The following is a 17,937-nucleotide window of genomic DNA, read 5'->3' as shown; positions in this document are numbered from 1 at the left end:
TGTTAATTAAAAATGAGTTCTGATTTATGCCGGTTAATAAAAGCTACACTGAAAAATATTTTTAAAATATAAGTTTTTGAATCTAAATCCAATAATGAAAATAATATGCGCATATGAAAAAAACATTAATTAAGTTAGTATTGCTTCTGACTGAAATTGTACGCCATTTTCTATAAAAACAAATCGAGTTAATTATTTTAGTATTATTGTAAATATTTCTAACTGTAATTGGTTCCAGATATAAAACCAAAGGACCTATGAATAAGCACTACTAGCTGGAACAGATAGACGAGCCCATTACGATGGGCTCAACAGGTGTGTATTAATCATAGCAAAGGTCTCCCCAGCTGGCTAAAAAATTCGGAACTCTCATGCCAACGAGGTGATTTTCGAGCCGGCCCTCGGGCAAAATAAAAAAGCCCCGCCGCTAGACTCTCCGGCTGGTATAAAAGCGGCTACCGAGCGGCATTATCGTTCAATAGCCAAAGTGCCAGCGTGCAGTCAACACAGCGAACGCTAAACCCAAAATCACAAACTCAAAACAAAACAAAAACAGAGGGAGTTCCCCTGACGGAAACAGACGATCCCCCAGTGCCCAGTATTATTATCGTTTCGATCGCTGGCAGCAACAACAACAATTGGATATTTTTGACCTTAGACAGCAGCAGCGGTGACATCGACATCCGAGGTATTGCTCATCAATCGGAGTGTTCCCCCAGCGACAGAGAAAGAGAAGATAGGCCACACCGAAAAAGCGCTAGAGAATGAGCTAACTGACCACTGAACTCAGCGATTCGGTGATTTTAGCAAGTGATTAGCAGCGGAAAGAAACGAAACCCGAGGTAATTCACACCAAAATGGGCGTTCGTGTTATAGAAACTGATTCGGCGAGCGATTCGTACGACGATGACGAGTGCTCTAGTTGTAAGAAAGAGCAGAGTAAACCCCCCAATAAGACCAAGAGGATTCCCTCGCCGCCGGAAACAACCATCTATGCCAGCAAGGATCTAGTGGGCAACTGCAAAGAGTACCGCATTGAGAATAATTCGCGGGATCTCAGGATCATTGGAAATGGCAATAAAATACGGATAATTAATAACTCCGGAAGCCTGCAAGTCATTGGCAATAACACGAGACTTAAGATCCAAAGCAATAGTGGATCCCTTAAGTACACTGGTAATGATGGACGTATCTACCTGGGTAGCAATTCCACACAGCAATTCGTGGACTACACTGGGTGCAATGGATTACTTAAGGTAGTCAAATCCCTGGATCTCAGCGGTGATGCCCAGAAGAAAAAGGCCAGCTCTCGAACGAAAACTCCCAAGACAACGGATTCGGATCAAAGTACATCCGGTTCCGTTGAGATCGATAGCAATTTCACGATCAAACACGGAGCTGGAAATATTGTGATCAAGAATGCAATCAACGTTAGTATTTAAATTGAAAAATGAAAGGAGCTCTCTAAGTCATCTTAGCCCAAAGATTAATGCACTGTAACTCTTGCCACCGAACTGAACGGTTCCTATTGACTGCATATGTACGTCATTTAGTCATATCTGTGACTTCCGACTGCTACAAATATTTACATTATAATACAATCAACAACATTCGTAAAGTATTAAACGCCACGTCGCTAGTCTAGAACAACCATTAATAATCACAAAAAATATACATATGTATGTATAGTCGTAATATAAGGCACAATGAACAAAAGCTTGAACTTCATTCCAAGAATGAATAATCTGATTAAACCCAAATAAAAATCTATGCTTAAACTAACTATAAACAGAAATCTTTGCGGTGTTTTTCTCTCTAATTCTTGCTTTAAGGACAGAAAACCCCCTTTAGCTAAGCGTACTTCACATTTTCATTATAGCTTGGTGAACTACCCAGATAATGAGTAAATTCCAAAAAATGTTTTCTTCAACATAAGGAGTACGCGGTCAAGCCGTGCCATTCACAATTTCTAAGAAGTGCTTTTTAATCATCGAGATGCTGATGCATTGGAAACTTGAGCATTGACCTATTTTCATTGTCACCGGAAAAAGCACCCAACGCATATGTTTATATATATTTGCTTGGCACTAACCGATATAGGTACTGATTAATTAAATACATTTCACTTTTCTATAGGTGCCCTTGGTTACTGACTTTCGAGTGCCGAATATCAATTCTCGGGGGTTTTTTTTTTGAGTTGACAGTGGCGCATATAAAGCGACAATTCATTACCGAAATGCGAGTGCCACCTTTGCACTCACAGTCACTGGATACCGGAATGACAGGTAAGAATTGGGAGAGACGCGACTTAGGGTGCAATCAACCTGTTTTTATCTCGAGAAAATAAATGTTGTAATGAAGGTATTACTTCCTGATAAGCATTTAAAGATGATAAAGATGAACTCAACTTACATTTTTATAACTATTACTTTTTTATGGTGATTTACCATTATAAAATTTTAATATTTGTAATTAAAGGATTAAATACATATTATTCTTTCAACAAGAGAAGTGATTACATGCTCGTCCATAAATTTATGAGCTTTTGAATTAGAAATTAAATAGTCGAATTCATAGCATACTCGTAGGAGAAGTATGTACTTTAAAGACTGAAATATTTTTTTATAAACGTTACTCTTAAGAATTGTTAGCAAATAAATTTGGTATTGACTGCATTGAAATTAGTGAAAAAAAAAACAAAAGTATTCAATTCAATTATTTATTATTTTTATATTATTGTGCTTATTTTACTCACCAAATAAATGTAACATTTGAAAAGTTGTAAATGCCACTGTCTTAAAATATTTTATTTTCTTATTTATAAGCTTCATTGTATTCTGTATTTCGATAGTATAGTAAGTTCAAATATTTTCATCTACAGATATAATATGTATATATATATATATTATATGTAAAACACGCGATCTAGTATTTTTAATATTTGAAATCAGGCCTATTGCCCGCCATTTTCACCGATAAGACAGCTTTATAAATATCGATAGGTCGATACCAGTACAATCACTTCACGCAACGCGGTCTCTTTCGATGGTTTGGCCACACCTTTCTGTGCTCTTCGTCGGCGAAATAAGATAAACACAAACATTTTGCGGCATTTGAAGCAAAAGATAATGTTTGGCGCCACACAATCGACCAACCGGATGAACGATTTCGAGGTGGCCTCGCCACCAGACGACTCCGTCTCGGCGCTGGAATTTAGTCCTAGCACGGTGCAGAAGAACTTCCTGGTGGCCGGAAGCTGGGACAGCACCGTGCGCTGTTGGGAAGTTGAGCAAAACGGTGCCACTGTGCCAAAATCGATGAAGACCATGGGTGGACCAGTGCTGGATGTTTGCTGGTCGGACGATGGCAGCAAGGTGTTTGTGGCCTCCTGCGACAAGCAGGTTAAGCTATGGGATTTGGCGTCCGATCAAGTGATGCAGGTTGCGGCCCACGATGGTCCTGTTAAAACGTGCCACATGGTCAAGGGTGCAACATACACTTGCCTAATGACTGGCTCCTGGGACAAGACCCTTAAGGTAAACGAACCTGATAGAACAAAGTACTTTTAATTAATTTTCTTTTTTAGTTCTGGGACACGCGTTCACCTAACCCCATGATGGCCATCAATCTGCCTGAGCGTTGCTACTGCGCCGATGTGGACTACCCAATGGCTGTGGTGGGCACTGCCAACCGAGGACTCATCATATACTCGCTGCAGAACAGCCCTACGGAGTACAAACGTCAGGAGAGTCCTCTAAAGTACCAGCACCGTGCCATATCTATTTTTAAAGACAAGAAGAAGGAGCCTACCGGCTATGCCCTGGGCAGTATTGAGGGCCGCGTGGCCATACAGTATGTTAATCCTGCTAATCCAAAAGATAATTTCACTTTCAAGTGCCACCGATCCACGGGCACCTCGGGCTTCCAGGACATTTATGCCGTAAATGACATTGCATTCCACCCGGTGCACGGCACCCTGGTGACCGTTGGTTCCGATGGCACCTTCAGTTTCTGGGACAAAGATGCCCGCACCAAGCTTAAGTCCAGTGATGCAATGGATCAGTCCATTACCAAGTGCGGATTTAATGCCAACGGTCAGATTTTCGCCTACGCTGTGGGCTACGACTGGTCCAAGGGCCACGAGTATTTCAACCCAGCCAAGAAGCCCCAAATCTTCCTGCGTTCGTGCTACGACGAACTAAAGCCGCGCATCAACTGATCAGAGGATTATTTTAGTTTTAGTGAAAACCCCCACACGTATATGTATTGCGAATAAACAGATTTGGAGCGATAGCACAATGGGTTTATTTAATATAACTAATGATGGCCCTTATCTCCGTGTTCCTCGTGGCCGTGACCATGTCCATGGTCACCCTGACCCTTGCCAATGCCCAAAGCGTATTCCACGGCAACGGTGGCCAAGAAGGCGCAGAATCCCACGCCGAGTCCACGGAATAGGAAGGTGTTCAGACGAGATCTGTGGGTGCCGAAGGCCTTGGGTTCGTAACGCCAGGCTTCGTTCCTAAAAAAAATACAATCAGAGAGAATTAAGAAGTTTATTCACAATTTAAAAGCTTACCTCAGCCACGGATCCTTTAGTCCTTGGCGGGCCAGTGCCTCTTTTACTTCCAAGAGCTGGGGCACATTCTCCACCTTGTAGGCCGATGCATGGGGCACTGTGTAGGGTTCTCCGTGATGTCCGCCCATTGCTGCACTGGAAATCAGAAAAAATCAGTATCCTCCAGGCTAAATCTCATATGTTTAACCTAGCCCTGAACAATTACATAAGAATGTTTACGTTTGACAAGCTGTGTGTATTGCTCTATAGAAAATACTTGATGGGCTTAAGGTATATCCAATTTAAGTGCAAATACAAATGATTTATTACACCTAAATATTTCTTTTTAAGCCAAAACGAACAGAAATATAAAATGGCAAAAATAATACGCACAGTTGTCTTAGAGATGAGCAATAAACGATATACTTAAAACATATGTTTTATCGATACATTACCAAATGGGACTAAAAATGCCAAAAAAAAAACCTGCCACTTTAGGCGCCAATCAAACTTTTAAAGAAGACAGTGAAATTCATAATTTTCATATTTATTTATTCATTAAAGGTATTTTTGCAATTCGTAGAACATTTGTAATTATTAAACGTGCTTAAGTGAAAATATACATAAATTGTTTTTCCATTTAATTCTCTAGTTACACAATAAGTAATAGTAATATTTGTAGGATCTATATATTAATAGCGTTTCTCTCTTTAATCGTTAACTTAAAAATGTGTTTTTGCGTGTATTTTATATAGTATATATAGTAAACTCTCGCTCTTCAAAACTTTGTCCCTACAATTGGAAAAGGAAACGGGCTAGGACTTTAAGCATAGATACATACAACGAAATACTGATCATTACGCTCTGTCGCTTTGTCATTTTGCATTGTATTGTAATGGCTAAGTATAAAAACGCATGATCCGAGTGTTCTCGCTTTAAAGTACATTACATTATAAGTATGTCTCGCGAGAACCCTCATAAAAGGTTAAATCATATGCACTTTAGCCGAAACAATCTGGATGTGAAATGCAGAATGCACAATCAATCATATCTAATAAACTATTTACCTTCATCTACTTTTTTGGAAGAGACTTGTTCACAAATTAATTTTAAATTCTCTGCTCCTTGTTCTCCACAAATGCTGCTTTAAATCGGGGGAACACTATCCGCCCATCACTTAATTTTACGCGTCGGTTAAAAGTTAAAAGTTAGGGGCTATATCCGGTTGTTAAATAGGTTTGCTTGAATCACATTTTGAATTTCTAAAGATTAGTTGATTTTGTTTCATAATTTAACGCATGTTGCTACAACAATTTAGGTATTGTGAAATCAAATTGTACTTTTAACTTTTGTTCCTCCCAGTTCCCCCATTTTCACATTCCTTCATTCTGTTTTTCTCTTCATCATCCCCTTAGATGCGTTCCTCAGCCAGGATCTCGTTGAGGAGGCGGTTGAGGCTGTCCAGGCCGGTGATGAATCCACCGTCGGGTCCATGGTGAACCGGAGCTGCCGCCGGAGTGGGAAGCATGCTGCCATTGCGCGGCACAAATGCCGTGTGGGCAAAGTCAATGAGGCGGACGTCTACAAAACACTGGTTATCATCTGTAGGCGGTGCCGACATGTCGAGCGACTTGGAGCTATGCTGCAAAATGGCATTGCGACGCTGCTCATTGTTGTTATCAAGGAGCAAGCCTGCCAGCAGAGAGTGCTGATTAGAGATGCTTTCGCAACTGCGCAATTGGGGCGCGGTCTTGGCTGGCGAGGATACAGCCGACACGGGTGTCGAGGTGATCGTCGACTTCTTGGCCTCACGCGAGTCACATTCACCAAGAGCAGCTGATTGCTGATCGTCATCATTGCACCGCAATCGCTTTACCGCACCTTTCACTGATTTCAGAGAAGAGGCGCTGGATGAAGCAGGCGAAACCAGCGAGCGAACGGTTGTGCCGCCGTTGGAGACGCTTGAGTTTCCGGCAGTGAGGGGCGGGGAGGAAGCAGTTTCGGCTGCTGTGGCAGCGTCAAAAGATTGCTGCGACTTGTAGCGCTTGAACATTGCCTCTGTGGGTCCAATGATGCTGCTTTCATAATCTGAACTTGCATCATCACTACTGTTATTGCCTAGAAAAATTAAGAAAACGGTTATCAATCGTACATTTGTTATATACTTATGACTATCTTACATGTTTGGCGCCCGCTGGCCACAGCCTTGATTTGCTCGGACAATCCGGAGAAGTCGTCGCTGCTGTTACTGCTATAGTTCATCCACGAGTCACCGGAATGTGGCGATGAGGTCGTCACGCTGGGCAGCGCTGGTTCTGGGTCCAGGAATACTGTCTCTTCGGAGATTGGAATGAATGCGCCCTGGCCCTTTCCGGCCAGTCCAGCTGCCGCTGCAGCTGCTTTGGCGGCCATAACACCACAACTGCGGGGCGGTGGCATGGCAGCCAGATGCTCTTCCTCCTCCTCCTCGTCGGTGGTGGTGTTATTGGCCGCTGTCTGCTTGACACCTCGCGCTGCTGCTTCTGCGAATCCACGCTTGTGCAGGTGACGCCTGGTGGCCAAGTTGAGCAATGAACTGGAATCATTTGAGGCATCTGCGTCGTAGTTGCAGGCATCGCCTCCTGTACTACTGTTGGTGGCCGAAGCGTTGCCACTATCGGCTGCCACCAGATGGAGATCCTCGTCGGTATCGTGTGCCTCCAGCTCATCGCCAGCCTCATGTCCCGCTTCGTCTTCATCTTCCAGATCGTCCTCATCTATGCTATTCTCCGGATGATAGTCGAAGACTGTGCCAGGCACGGTGGCCGACTTGGGTGCCTCGGTCCACTCATCCAGACCCATCGAGGGTGGGTAAGCCATTGGATTCTCCTCGAAGCCCTCGTACACAATGAGTAGTGAGCTGCAAATAATAAATTACCCATTAGTACTGTTTGTAAATGAAATTAATTGGAAACTTACCAGGAGTAGAATCTGTAGCTTGACTGCTTCTCAATCACCCTGCGCAACTGCAACAGGCGCTGCAGAATCTTGCGAATCACGCGAATACGCAAGCGGTAGCCATTGTAGAAGAAGTCATGGAGAGCCGTCTTGAATCCGCCCTCGTTTAGCTCACGGCCCCAGTACTTGTCACGCTTGGCGTATTGCTCTAGATCGGCCTGGTAGGTCTGCATGCCGCAAAGGCGAACACCAAGAGATCCTGACGTACTAGCTGCGCACTTGGCCATCTGCTTAGACCGCTTCTCTGCCGAGGCATCATCTCCATGCTGACGAGTGCCCATCTTGAGGTCCAGAATGCAGGGATTCCGGAACTGCGAGGTGATGTTCTCGAGCATAAGGAAGTCTACAATGGAAGGAAGCGAGATCAGATTTATTTTCTACTTAACGAAAACTGTTTTTAGCTCTTTTGTAAAGTTGTTATTAGGATTTTAAAACGATAAATAGGATTGTACTTTTTAAAAGTTCCAAGAACTTCTAATAAAATGAATTATCATAGTGCAAATATTTTCTCCCTTCTTAAAAGCTTAAAAACGGATTTATGTGAATCTTTCGGTGGTTTTGTTTTCAAGATAATAAATATTACTTTCAACTGGCAATAAATATTTTTTTATCGAAAAAACGCCCTTTTGAGAGGTGAAAAACACATAAGACTGTTTTCCAGAATTGTAGTTTTTTGTTTTAGAAAATGAATCATTTGCCTGTAAAAATACTTACATTGCTTATTGGTGTTGTCCAGTTGAGAGATGCTTTTGATCACCTCAGCTGCCTGTCCATTCTTGTGCACCTTCATTCTGCAAGGGAAACGAGAATTAATCAATGTTTTCGATTTGAGAGAACATGAAATACCCACCTCAGCACCTCATCGCGCTTCCTCTTGGAGGCGCTCATCTTGCGGACGGGAACGGCGGCAGCTTCATCCCGGAAACTGGGCGAGTAGCGTTTGTCCAACTTGGCTCCGCCCATGGTGGTGGCCTGCATGACGCCTGGAATGGACACAGAGACGAGCCGGGGAAAGGGATTACTAAACTGTGAATGGGCAAACTCTTCTCATCTGGTTGTAGTTCTTTGTAGTTTAGCATCGAATTGACACGGGAGATGGGTTAGGGGTAGATTATTAAGATGTGGCAAATGGGGGACTGAGGCAGCGGTTCCAGAGTTTTAGTTAGCAGACGAAACACGAAATGGTTGAAAAACAGACAAACACGATTACTCTGATGGATGATGGAAATGGAACTCCACTCAGGTGATCAAGGCAAGATTATAACATAACTTCAAACTACTTAACATCACTTTGATCAAATGAGCAGGTCTTTAAACGATTTCTTTGGTGCAGCAATGGGATCGAGAAGTGCTTCATGCATTTCCAACATCAGACGGAATCAGATGGCTTTCAAATGTGAATGCCATTAAATGGAAGTAGAGAGTAACTAGGCCTATTCCTAAGCTAAGTTGGTGCAAAACAGTTAGATAGAGACTTAACGAACCGACGCAGTAACAAGTGCAAAAGAAAGTGGAAATATTGTATACAAAAACTTTCAGATTATCGCTGGCTTTGATTTTCCTGAACTTAGCTTAACATACTAAAATGGGATCGTCTTAACTATCATACGGTTATGTTGTAATCGTATCATATCGTTATGTATTTGTTTGGTATAATTGGTAATTGGTATATTAACATATGTAAAATAGATAGATAGATGTGTTTTAATCATACAAACCCATTCGATTTCGCTCGCCTGCATTCTAACCGACAGAGCAGGGCGGACCCGATTGCTTAGGATCGAGATCGAGGGATCGAGATGAGACGAGCGGAGCGGAGACGGCGACGATGACTACACACACAACAATACTCAACACGCATTTGAGGGAAGGAGGGCGGCACGATGTGCGTTCTGAACAAACACATAAAATAAAACTCGATTTTCTTTGTTGCATTGCGGAAAAAAAACGATTTTCTTTACACTTTCGGCTTAAGCATTCCCCTGTTCGATTCCCCATTTCGATTCCGATTCCGATCCCGATAGAGGAGGTAGGACTCTTTTCCGGACTCCGGTTCGGATCATTTCAGTGGTTCAGTTTCGGTTCGGTGAGGTTTGCTTGGTTCGGCGGCAGATCTCGAGCGGGTCTGTCAGGCAGGCACCTCGAACCTTTGGATAATACGAGCATAGACGTACATGTAGTGGCGGGGACACGCCCCCCGATCCGGGCAACCATAATCATTATATATACATGCGCCGAATCGAGGGAGTGCATCATGGATATAAATTTTTCCATATCCATTCAAGCGATTTTACAATTTTTGCTTGGAAAAACTGTACAATCCTTATGGAGGGGATTTTTTCATTTACGATTACAATTTACTTTACTTTATTTTTGGGTTGGAGCTTTTCTTGGTATTTGTTTTGGTAGTTTTTGGTTTGCGACTTACCCATTGCTGTCATGGTTTTACTAACTAAGGGGATTTAATCGGAAAAGGTCTCTGGTTCGGGCGGTGGCGACCCGGACTATAGACTAGTCCCAGGCGTCGTCAAGACAGAGAACGTTCTGTGGCATGTGGCGGCTATAACGTTTTTGGTTCTTTTATTTTCGATCTTGGCTTTTCGTATTACAAATCGTTAAAGCTATAGGTTAGCTACATATTATTGTATATGGTTCAGTCTTTTTTTTTTAAGTCAAGTTTTCAAGTTCTTATTTTTTTTTTTTTTTTTTTTTTTTGCTTTCTTTTTTTTTGAGATTGGTTTTATTTCCATTTTCAATAAACAACTTACAGACTAAGGATATCACATATTTTTTAGATATATAGTTGTAGAGAAAAAATACTATTGATAAAAATGATATTCGAATGCGATTTGGTTTGATCTAGGGACGATACAAGAGGAGCAAACGCAAATTGGTTGGTTGTTTGGCTTTATCATTTTTGATTGTTGCGATTGTTAGTACAAAAACAAAAGTTCGATTCAATAAAAAATTGGCGATTTCGGAACTCAAGACACATGACAAATGCTTGGCGCGATTCAGAATGTTTCATATATATATTTTTTCTTATTTATTTTTTGTTGTATGATTTAGTTAATTCGAAACGAAAGAGCAAATGAAGCGCTTCGACAGAATCGATAATTGGTATTTAAAGGTGTGATCAGTTTTTGATGCGGGTGGTGAAACAGTCGGTATCTTACCTTTGTACTTGGGCACAAACTTCAGTATGTCCTGCGGAATGTTCTGGTAGAAGTCCAATTCGCGCAGGTTCAGCGGTTTAATCACCGTCGACTGGTTAAGCAGCAACAGTCTAGTGTGTCCTCCGACCTAGAAAATTAAGCAGAAGTTATTATTATTATTACTAACACATATGTATTATGTCTAGGCAGGGGTTTCTAGTCTATATATTACTATAATACCTTTGGTGCTAGATCTAATCTGATTGCTACAAGCTGGAGTGTTTAATTTATTGGCCTATTTAAGCATTATCTTAACAAGTGCCCAAAATAAAGTACAATTCAAGCCAATAAAAACTAATTTCAAGAATATGATAGTACATGTATACAATTCCCATTCTTGTTTAGCATATCCGCTGTCGTGTTTTCACTCCCTAGTTCATTGTTATGTTTCCGCTCTATCAAAAACATAATCTAACTTGTTTAGTGTTAAGAAACCTGCTGACTGGCGCGTGGCCATAACCCTGATTGCTGCAATCTTATCGTTCACTACGTCACTTCTTGGCTCTAATCGAAAGTGCGAAAATGCCTAGCTTATCGAGCTTTCTCTGCCAAAATCCGCAGAGCAAACAACTTACAGACAGCCATGAGAAAGTTGGAGCTCATTTAGTTCCTTTAATTTCGTGACAAATTTCGAGTGATTCGTTAAGAATGATTTAATTGAAGATGACAACGAACATTGACTAGAATATGAAGTCAATCACGGCCCGGCTGAAGTACCGATTTGGAAAACCCTTGGAAATGGACAAGTCATCTGGCACGAGCAACACCAGCAACCGGATAAATCAAAGCAACAGTTCCCGTCGGAACTCAGCCACACACCGAGGTCCGCAGCCGTCCGACGAGTTTCAGGCTTTGGCTGAAACCGATACCACAAAGAATCGACTTTTCTGGGGCAGTCGGCGAGGCTCGACGGCTGCCAAAAACGATCGTCGCTCTAAGACCGACTTGACAGCGGGCGGAAAGAAGAAGCAAATATTATCCCCAAGGCAGTCGGCTTTTACCCAAACGGATAGAGGCCGAAAAAGCAAGGTTAATAACATGCGGAATACGCGGTGCAATTCCCTGGTTCCCTCGGCGCTCCCCAGCAGGGAAACAATAAGGCCAACATCTGGTAAGCGCGGAAAACAGGCTAAGATCGACAAAAACACATTAAAAACGAGCTCATCGAAATTAATAAAATATACAACGGCACCGATCACGATAGGGACAAGAAAGCAAGATGAGCTGACAGCCAGATGCAGTGCTTCACATGAGGGCCGCAAGTTGCTGCAGGAGCGACTGATGGTGAGGGTGGATGCACTGTTCAACATGCTCTTCTCAGCCTCGCCGTTCCTGCAGAGCTTTCATGATCGGCGCAAGTCCACCGATCTAAAAATGGGCGGCTGGAAGAAAAACGCAGAAGGTCGAAACGAGCGCATCGTCACGGTGACCGTGGCCCTGCAAGCGAACCTAGGTCCTAAAACTGCCAAGGTCACCGAGACGCAAGTAATGCGCGAGTGCAGCCAACCAGGGCAGCTGTATTCCATTGATGTGCAGACCGTCAACGCCGAGATCCCCTACGCGGATGCATTCGTCGTCCTGATGCACTTCTGCCTCAAGGCTACTGTTGAGGAATATACTGACGTCTTGGTTTATGCCCAGATAAAGTTTCTGAAGTCCGTGTGGGCGGTGGTCAAGGCATTCATCGAGAAGAATGCATACGCGGGTCTTGAGGAGTTCTGCCACTCACTATACAGCGCCCTACTTGTCGAGATCAAGAAGAGGTAACCTAAAGAGTTTAAACGAGGAGAACCTTCAAGAGTAATTAACAAAAAAACATATACTTCTCAATGTTTTGAATATGATGATCTGTTACTTTTACTAGGTAAACTGAAATATTCTTTGACTACCGAAAATACCAGTCCCTAAAACAAACTTAAACCTAGGAATTTCATTTCTTTCATTGCTCACCTGGTTGGAGAGCGGGTGCAATGCCACCTCATCTTCATTGTCCAGGAGATCCTTGCTCAGCTGTGTGTTCTTCAAAGACTTGCCGACAGCGGTGGTAACAGGAGCAGCCGCTTCTGGGAGCAGTAGTTGTTGCTGTTTGGTGGGAGTGTTGCAGCCGCTGGTGCCGTTGTTGTTGCTATTGCTGCTGCTGGAGTTACTGCTGCTCACCGACAGCTGCTGGAGATTGGCAGTTACGAGGCTGCTGCTGCTGACATGTCCAACATGTTGCTGCTGGGATGGCGAGGGAGAAGTGCCCGGTTGCAGGAAGCGGGATCCACTGGCAAACTGCAACTGTGGCTGCAGCTGGCTTAGGCTACTGGAGATTTGTGCCACAAGTTGCTGTTGCTGCTGCTGCTGTTGTTGTTGTTGCTGCTGCTGCTGCTGTTGCTGGCGTGGCTGCTGCTGCTGTGGAAGCTGCTGCTGCTGCTGCTGTTGCTGTTGCAAGAGTAGTTCATGTCCATGGATGTGTTGAGGCTGCTGTATATTTGGAACATGTTGCTGATATGACGACAAGTCAGAATCTCCCATGCCCCAATCCCCCAAGAAATATACCATTCCCTGCCGCGCGAAACAGTGTAACGATTGCTGGACGCTTTTCTTTCCCCGGAGCTTTTCCCGTTGGGCGCGCTGCTTGGGAAATCCGTATATCCTGCTGCCGCTTTGTTCAGTCTGCAATAAGATAGATAAGGATTGGGAAAAATTCCGTTAAATTCCATTGCGAATTGGGTTAAATATGCGATCACCTTAACCTGCCACACTTGATCGCTTTATGGCCTGAATCATCCGCTGATCGTTCAATCAACTGCCTCAGGCAACCGGTTCTCATGCTCATGCTCAGATCGTATTATATAGATATTGTATCTGAACAAGTGCATTCAGATGGCAGGCCGGGGTTCAATGTGATTTCCGCTGCGGAACACACGACACGCGACCACGGGGAATGCAAATTGAGTTCCGGCTGCGCTTCTGATGACTAAACACTAAGTGGTCGGTCATGGGCTAGCTATTTTATAGTTCTTAGAAGCAATCAAAGTTATCAAATCAAATATATGTCTCCTTTAGTTTTATCATTATTTCGAGTTCAAATTCACCTCATAGATCATTAACTACTAGACAAACCTCAGCTGATGTGCAAACATCAATAACATTTGGTGTCCTATCAAATTTCATATGCGCTTTAGAAGATCAATCATTTTGTGGCTGACTGATCCGTTTAACATTCCACACCACACCCCCCCACCCGTCTCCTCCATCGATTAACAATCAACAATCGGCAATGGCTTATAGTATAAAAGCAATCAAATCAGCCTATGAACTATAGGCTACATTAGAAAACATTTATTAAAGCGTGCTGATAATTGAAAACAATTGAAAGTCGGGGGAGAGGGATGTGAAATTGAGGCTGGGGCTATGATCATGAGTAGGGGTTTCTACTGGAAACTAGTCAAGCGTGTGGCACGTGAACAAACGGGAACGGGAATCTCCGTAGCTGATAGGGAGGCGCTGGTATCAAAGGTTCTTTAATTAGAGTGGTGGCAAATTATAATTATAATCAAAGCTGCCAAGAGAGGTGGCACGATTTGCGAATTGCGTTGTAGACACACCCATCATTTTCAGACGATATTTATCACCAGGCCTCGCATCCCACTAATATTAAATGCAAACAGGGAAACTTAACTGCAGACGTCATAAAGATAACACAATGCATGTTTGCCAGCTGCTGGGGCTTGTAATTATTACCTGATCGAGACCAGACGGCGGCATTTGCTAATCTCTTTCAAACAAATATACACAGATAGTTAATACTCGAGAGATAGAGCATGGCAACTACTACCAAGATATAATCATTCGAGGGGGGGAACCACAAAAGGCTTTTAACCGATTTGACGGAATCAAGTGTTCCGATGATGAGGTTCGTTAACTCGGGGTGATTCACTTCGTTGTCTTGTCTACGCCGCAAAAACAATACGGAGAAGTTTATCGCCACTTCCAACAGCTAAGGCGGCTATTTCAACAGCGTTATTTATAGCAAAAGCGTAGCAAAAGCCTTTAAATAAATTAGTGTTTACCCCGTCGCAATCCGTAAATGTCCCGCTAAAATGTCAAGCGAAAGTCGCGCAAAATTGATTGGAATACGGAACAAGATCTACGAAGCGGAGGCTTTAAATATATAGCTAATCGGGGCAATTAATTGAAACTGATTGCTAAAGATTGAAGATCAGGCAAAGATCAGGCCGGATGAGTAAGCGAAAAACAATGACCTTATCAGCTGAATGGAAAAAACTCAGTAAAATATGGCAAGGAAAACTTTGGGGAAACCAAAATAAAGGCAAGTAAAACGCAAAACTAACTTCCTCACTCCCCGTTTGCTCCACATTAGCTGGGCTTTCGTATGGAGGTATCTGTTTGCATATATGTGTATGTAAGTATATAAGGTGAACCGAAACTGGGTCAACGACAGCGAATAACGCAGACAGAGAAAGGAACTGGGCAAGGGAAAGATTGGGGGGATAGGGGATTTGGGGGAATAAAACACAAACAGCTGCAATTGCGCCGGAGGAATAATTCCGCGCCGACTTTGCTGAGAGATTCTCGTTGGTGTGTTGCCCAAAGCAAATTTGAAATCAAAACAAATAAGGTGAGAAAACATTCAAATCAGCTGTCAGCTGTTCTCCACGACAAAGGCAATCAAACAAAAGCCAAATGGAATATAAACTACAACACAAAAGATACATCGCCATGCGTATTACACATATCAATTGCAGCACTTTTAGCTTTCAAATATAAAAGCGGAAAAAGCGCTTTACTTTAGCACCGATTCGTTAAATTTGGCAACTCTGGGACGAAACTATCAAAGAATGGAGTGTGAATTGCCAGCTAAACAAACATTGATTAATCCAATTTAATTTACATACTAACAAAAGTGTTTTGTTTTTCAAATTTCAGCTATAAAAACTCTCAGTAGCAGGTTTCGTTGGAACCTGACGCCAATTCCATAAAGATTATTATTTTATGGTGTTTAAAGAAGTTTATATTTATTTTAGTAACCAATTTTCAAAGATAATCTGAATAAATAACTAGTAAGCAATTTTTAAAGATAATCTGAATAAATGACTAAAGTTCTAGAAATCATAAATAGGCCGAAAAGTTCAGTAAAAAAACTAAAATTAAGACACACTTTTCGCATTGGAAATTAAATAATTTAGTTTAGGACGAGACGTACCATAGTAAAGTCCAAGTAACTTGTATACATATTATATGTAAAACAATAAGACAAAGGCAATTTATTGTTTTCATAATATTCATAAAGAAAACATCAGGCTAGCAAATGTTTTTAAAAGGTCGCAACTGTTAAAATAAGTGTGAAAACCCCACCTTTTTGTGTTTGACTTGAGTTTAAACTTTTGAACTGCTTTAAATGAGATTAAGATATTTCTTGCGTTGCAAATGGTTTGGGAAATTTAACTCGGTAAGTAAACGCAAATTGTTTGGCTGGCTGCCAAGCTAAGTGCACTCACTGAATCCACAATTTGCAAATGAAGTAGGAAGCAATGTGAAACGAGGCGGAATTGGAGCTGGTTGTTATTTTTCCCTGGTATTTTGCCTGTGGCATTTAAATGAGAGCAGCAGACACTCATACTAAGCAAAAAGGAGGCCTGCCTTTGTTTGTTTGGAACCCCTAGTTCCCCTTTTTTTCCCCCCTTTTTGTCAATCTATAGTGAACTCTGCCCACTGATAAGCTTTTACAGTAATCGGAGTGGAAATGAATTTGGCGAGTGCCTGGCAACAATAACAAGGCAAATACAGCTAAATACGAATAAAAAAAAGAAGAGAAACACACAGTAAAAAAATTGCAATATTTGTGTTGTATTAAATTCGAGACTGGAATCTGAGCAGCTTTATATAGAAATTACCGTCTTCATTGGACTCTGAGCGAAAATCTAAATCTTGAGACAAACAAATGTGATAAAAACAATATTTGAGCACTTGAAACTCAACAAATGGAATAAGCAGCTCGTTGAAAAAGTAATACAGCAATTAGTCATGTTCTCAGGCTCACAAACAAGCAAACTCATTAAGTAATGGAAAAGTTTGAATTTAAACATTTTACACCCAGCTATTCGCATAATTTTCGAGATATTTATTCGACAACAAAACGGGTTTCTTCTCGTTTTTTTTTTACCTGACCCAACGATAGCAGGTTGATTATGGATTTCACGTATCAAAACAAAAAGCAGCTGAGTTCGATATCTACGGGAATTACGTGTACGAAAAAAACAAAAAATACTGAAGTAAGAACAAAAGAGATGGAAGAACAAGAAGAGAAGATCGTCTCTTACACACACACACTCACTTGAACAGACGTAGATAAAGTGTATTCAAAACAAAAGATTAACCACAAAACAGATAGTCAAAAGACGAGAAGAAGAAGAGGCACAGCAGCAGCAGTAACATAAAAAAGAAAGAAAGAAACGCCACATAAAACAGACTCTGCGTGAACGATGACGTCGCAGTTTGCTCTCACAGAAGAGAGAAATACTGGCTCTCCCTCTCGCTCTTTAGCTATTTTTACTGTGCACATACACGAAAAAAAATTAAATAAAATTCACAAGCAGGCACATACACAACCGTACACAAAAATTACACACTCACACAGAGCCAAAAAATCGCTAATCGCTTTCTGGCGTCGTTTCTGTGTAACAAATTTTACCTTTTTCGAGACACCTCTGCGTGTCCCCAATGTGAGTTACTCTTTTCCTATTTGGTTCTGGCCGACTGCAATTCAGTTTTTCATTCAGTTTAAATATTTTCCACAGAGAAAAAGGAAAACCACACTAGCACTGGCACACGCACACATACAACGATGTGGGCATGCTCGATATGTATTCAATTTTTGATGCTTCTCAATTAAATTTGATTTCTCACATGCGCGTTGTGGCTTATTTGCACTTTGTCACACACTTTTTCACTTTTTTCTACCAGAGCGCGCACCGTCCGTTCCGAACGAAGTTTGAAAAACAATTGAAAGAAACAAGCACCGTTGCTCCGTGATGTGCCCATGGTGCGACGGTTAGAGCGAGATGTCTGCAGCCACCACGACACTTGTTCGCTCGCCCAGCAGCAGGCAGCGTGAGTGCGAGCAGATCAGCTAGCTGAGCCGTTGCGCTCTCCAGATAC

At 42.1% G+C, this 17,937-nt stretch overlaps 5 protein-coding genes across 11 annotated transcripts; 3 read left to right on the top strand and 2 right to left on the bottom strand.

Annotated features, from left to right (window-relative positions):
- The first annotated feature begins 496 nt into the window (after nucleotides 1-496).
- Nucleotides 497-1,795, top strand: LOC108113276. Its single transcript, XM_017223825.1, has one exon. It carries the CDS (start codon nucleotides 858-860, stop codon nucleotides 1,440-1,442), a length of 585 nt encoding a protein of 194 aa, XP_017079314.1. The 5' UTR covers nucleotides 497-857; the 3' UTR covers nucleotides 1,443-1,795.
- Nucleotides 1,796-3,041: 1,246 nt separating this feature from the next.
- LOC108113322 (protein Rae1) lies at nucleotides 3,042-4,293 on the top strand. Its single transcript, XM_017223876.1, has 2 exons — nucleotides 3,042-3,536; nucleotides 3,587-4,293. Exons 1-2 carry the CDS (start codon nucleotides 3,129-3,131, stop codon nucleotides 4,217-4,219), a joined length of 1,041 nt encoding a protein of 346 aa, XP_017079365.1. The 5' UTR covers nucleotides 3,042-3,128; the 3' UTR covers nucleotides 4,220-4,293.
- LOC108113323 (NADH dehydrogenase [ubiquinone] 1 beta subcomplex subunit 3) lies at nucleotides 4,282-4,989 on the bottom strand. 3 transcript variants are annotated; one of them, XM_017223878.1, is made up of 3 exons: nucleotides 4,952-4,989; nucleotides 4,580-4,714; nucleotides 4,282-4,522 (listed from the first exon to the last, which is right to left on the bottom strand). In XM_017223878.1, exons 2-3 carry the CDS (start codon nucleotides 4,705-4,707, stop codon nucleotides 4,318-4,320), a joined length of 333 nt encoding a protein of 110 aa, XP_017079367.1. In that variant the 5' UTR covers nucleotides 4,708-4,714; nucleotides 4,952-4,989; the 3' UTR covers nucleotides 4,282-4,317. The 3 variants fall into 3 exon arrangements, with proteins under 3 accessions (XP_017079367.1, XP_017079368.1, XP_017079366.1); XM_017223879.1 differs by having other exon boundaries at nucleotides 4,580-4,709; nucleotides 4,952-4,969; XM_017223877.1 differs by lacking the exon at nucleotides 4,952-4,989 and adding an exon at nucleotides 4,785-4,945.
- A 104-nt stretch (nucleotides 4,990-5,093) lies between these two features.
- On the bottom strand, nucleotides 5,094-17,767 carry LOC108112840. 3 transcript variants are annotated; one of them, XM_017223148.2, is made up of 8 exons: nucleotides 17,471-17,767; nucleotides 12,721-13,428; nucleotides 10,732-10,858; nucleotides 8,406-8,538; nucleotides 8,270-8,346; nucleotides 7,517-7,898; nucleotides 6,739-7,457; nucleotides 5,094-6,676 (listed from the first exon to the last, which is right to left on the bottom strand). In XM_017223148.2, exons 2-8 carry the CDS (start codon nucleotides 13,312-13,314, stop codon nucleotides 5,970-5,972), a joined length of 2,739 nt encoding a protein of 912 aa, XP_017078637.1. In that variant the 5' UTR covers nucleotides 13,315-13,428; nucleotides 17,471-17,767; the 3' UTR covers nucleotides 5,094-5,969. The 3 variants fall into 3 exon arrangements, with proteins under 3 accessions (XP_017078637.1, XP_017078639.1, XP_017078638.1); XM_017223150.2 differs by lacking the exons at nucleotides 10,732-10,858; nucleotides 12,721-13,428; nucleotides 17,471-17,767 and adding exons at nucleotides 9,274-9,447; nucleotides 9,517-9,629; XM_017223149.2 differs by lacking the exons at nucleotides 10,732-10,858; nucleotides 12,721-13,428; nucleotides 17,471-17,767 and adding an exon at nucleotides 9,274-9,606.
- On the top strand, nucleotides 10,873-12,690 carry LOC108112841 (protein Aster-B). 3 transcript variants are annotated; one of them, XM_017223153.1, is made up of 3 exons: nucleotides 10,873-11,881; nucleotides 11,975-12,054; nucleotides 12,109-12,690. In XM_017223153.1, exons 1-3 carry the CDS (start codon nucleotides 11,458-11,460, stop codon nucleotides 12,535-12,537), a joined length of 933 nt encoding a protein of 310 aa, XP_017078642.1. In that variant the 5' UTR covers nucleotides 10,873-11,457; the 3' UTR covers nucleotides 12,538-12,690. The 3 variants fall into 3 exon arrangements, with proteins under 3 accessions (XP_017078642.1, XP_017078641.1, XP_017078640.1); XM_017223152.1 differs by having other exon boundaries at nucleotides 11,975-12,690; XM_017223151.1 differs by having other exon boundaries at nucleotides 10,873-12,054.
- Nucleotides 17,768-17,937: the final 170 nt, after the last annotated feature.

This window comes from Drosophila eugracilis, unplaced genomic scaffold (assembly GCF_018153835.1).
Source record: "Drosophila eugracilis isolate 14026-0451.02 unplaced genomic scaffold, ASM1815383v1 contig_90, whole genome shotgun sequence".
Classification (NCBI taxonomy): domain Eukaryota; kingdom Metazoa; phylum Arthropoda; class Insecta; order Diptera; family Drosophilidae; genus Drosophila; species Drosophila eugracilis.
This window is presented reverse-complemented; position numbering and strand designations above follow the sequence as displayed.

Bases quoted from the DNA above. Each gene is read 5' to 3' on its own strand.
- LOC108113276 (XM_017223825.1), top strand. From the start codon at position 858: ATGGGCGTTCGTGTTATAGAAACTGATTCGGCGAGCGATTCGTACGAC.
- LOC108113322 (XM_017223876.1), top strand. From the start codon at position 3,129: ATGTTTGGCGCCACACAATCGACCAACCGGATGAACGATTTCGAGGTG. The intron at 3,537-3,586 runs GTAAACGAACCT...TTTCTTTTTTAG, and splicing joins CCTGGGACAAGACCCTTAAG to TTCTGGGACACGCGTTCACC.
- LOC108113323 (XM_017223878.1), bottom strand. From the start codon at position 4,707: ATGGGCGGACATCACGGAGAACCCTACACAGTGCCCCATGCATCGGCC. The intron at 4,523-4,579 runs GTAAGCTTTTAA...TATTTTTTTTAG, and splicing joins CTAAAGGATCCGTGGCTGAG to GAACGAAGCCTGGCGTTACG.
- LOC108112841 (XM_017223151.1), top strand. From the start codon at position 11,458: ATGAAGTCAATCACGGCCCGGCTGAAGTACCGATTTGGAAAACCCTTG. The intron at 12,055-12,108 runs GTGAGGGTGGAT...CCGTTCCTGCAG, and splicing joins TGCTGCAGGAGCGACTGATG to AGCTTTCATGATCGGCGCAA.
- LOC108112840 (XM_017223148.2), bottom strand. From the start codon at position 13,314: ATGGTATATTTCTTGGGGGATTGGGGCATGGGAGATTCTGACTTGTCG. The intron at 8,347-8,405 runs GTGGGTATTTCA...TTTCCCTTGCAG, and splicing joins AAGCGCGATGAGGTGCTGAG to AATGAAGGTGCACAAGAATG. The intron at 6,677-6,738 runs GTAAGATAGTCA...TAATTTTTCTAG, and splicing joins GGCCAGCGGGCGCCAAACAT to GCAATAACAGTAGTGATGAT.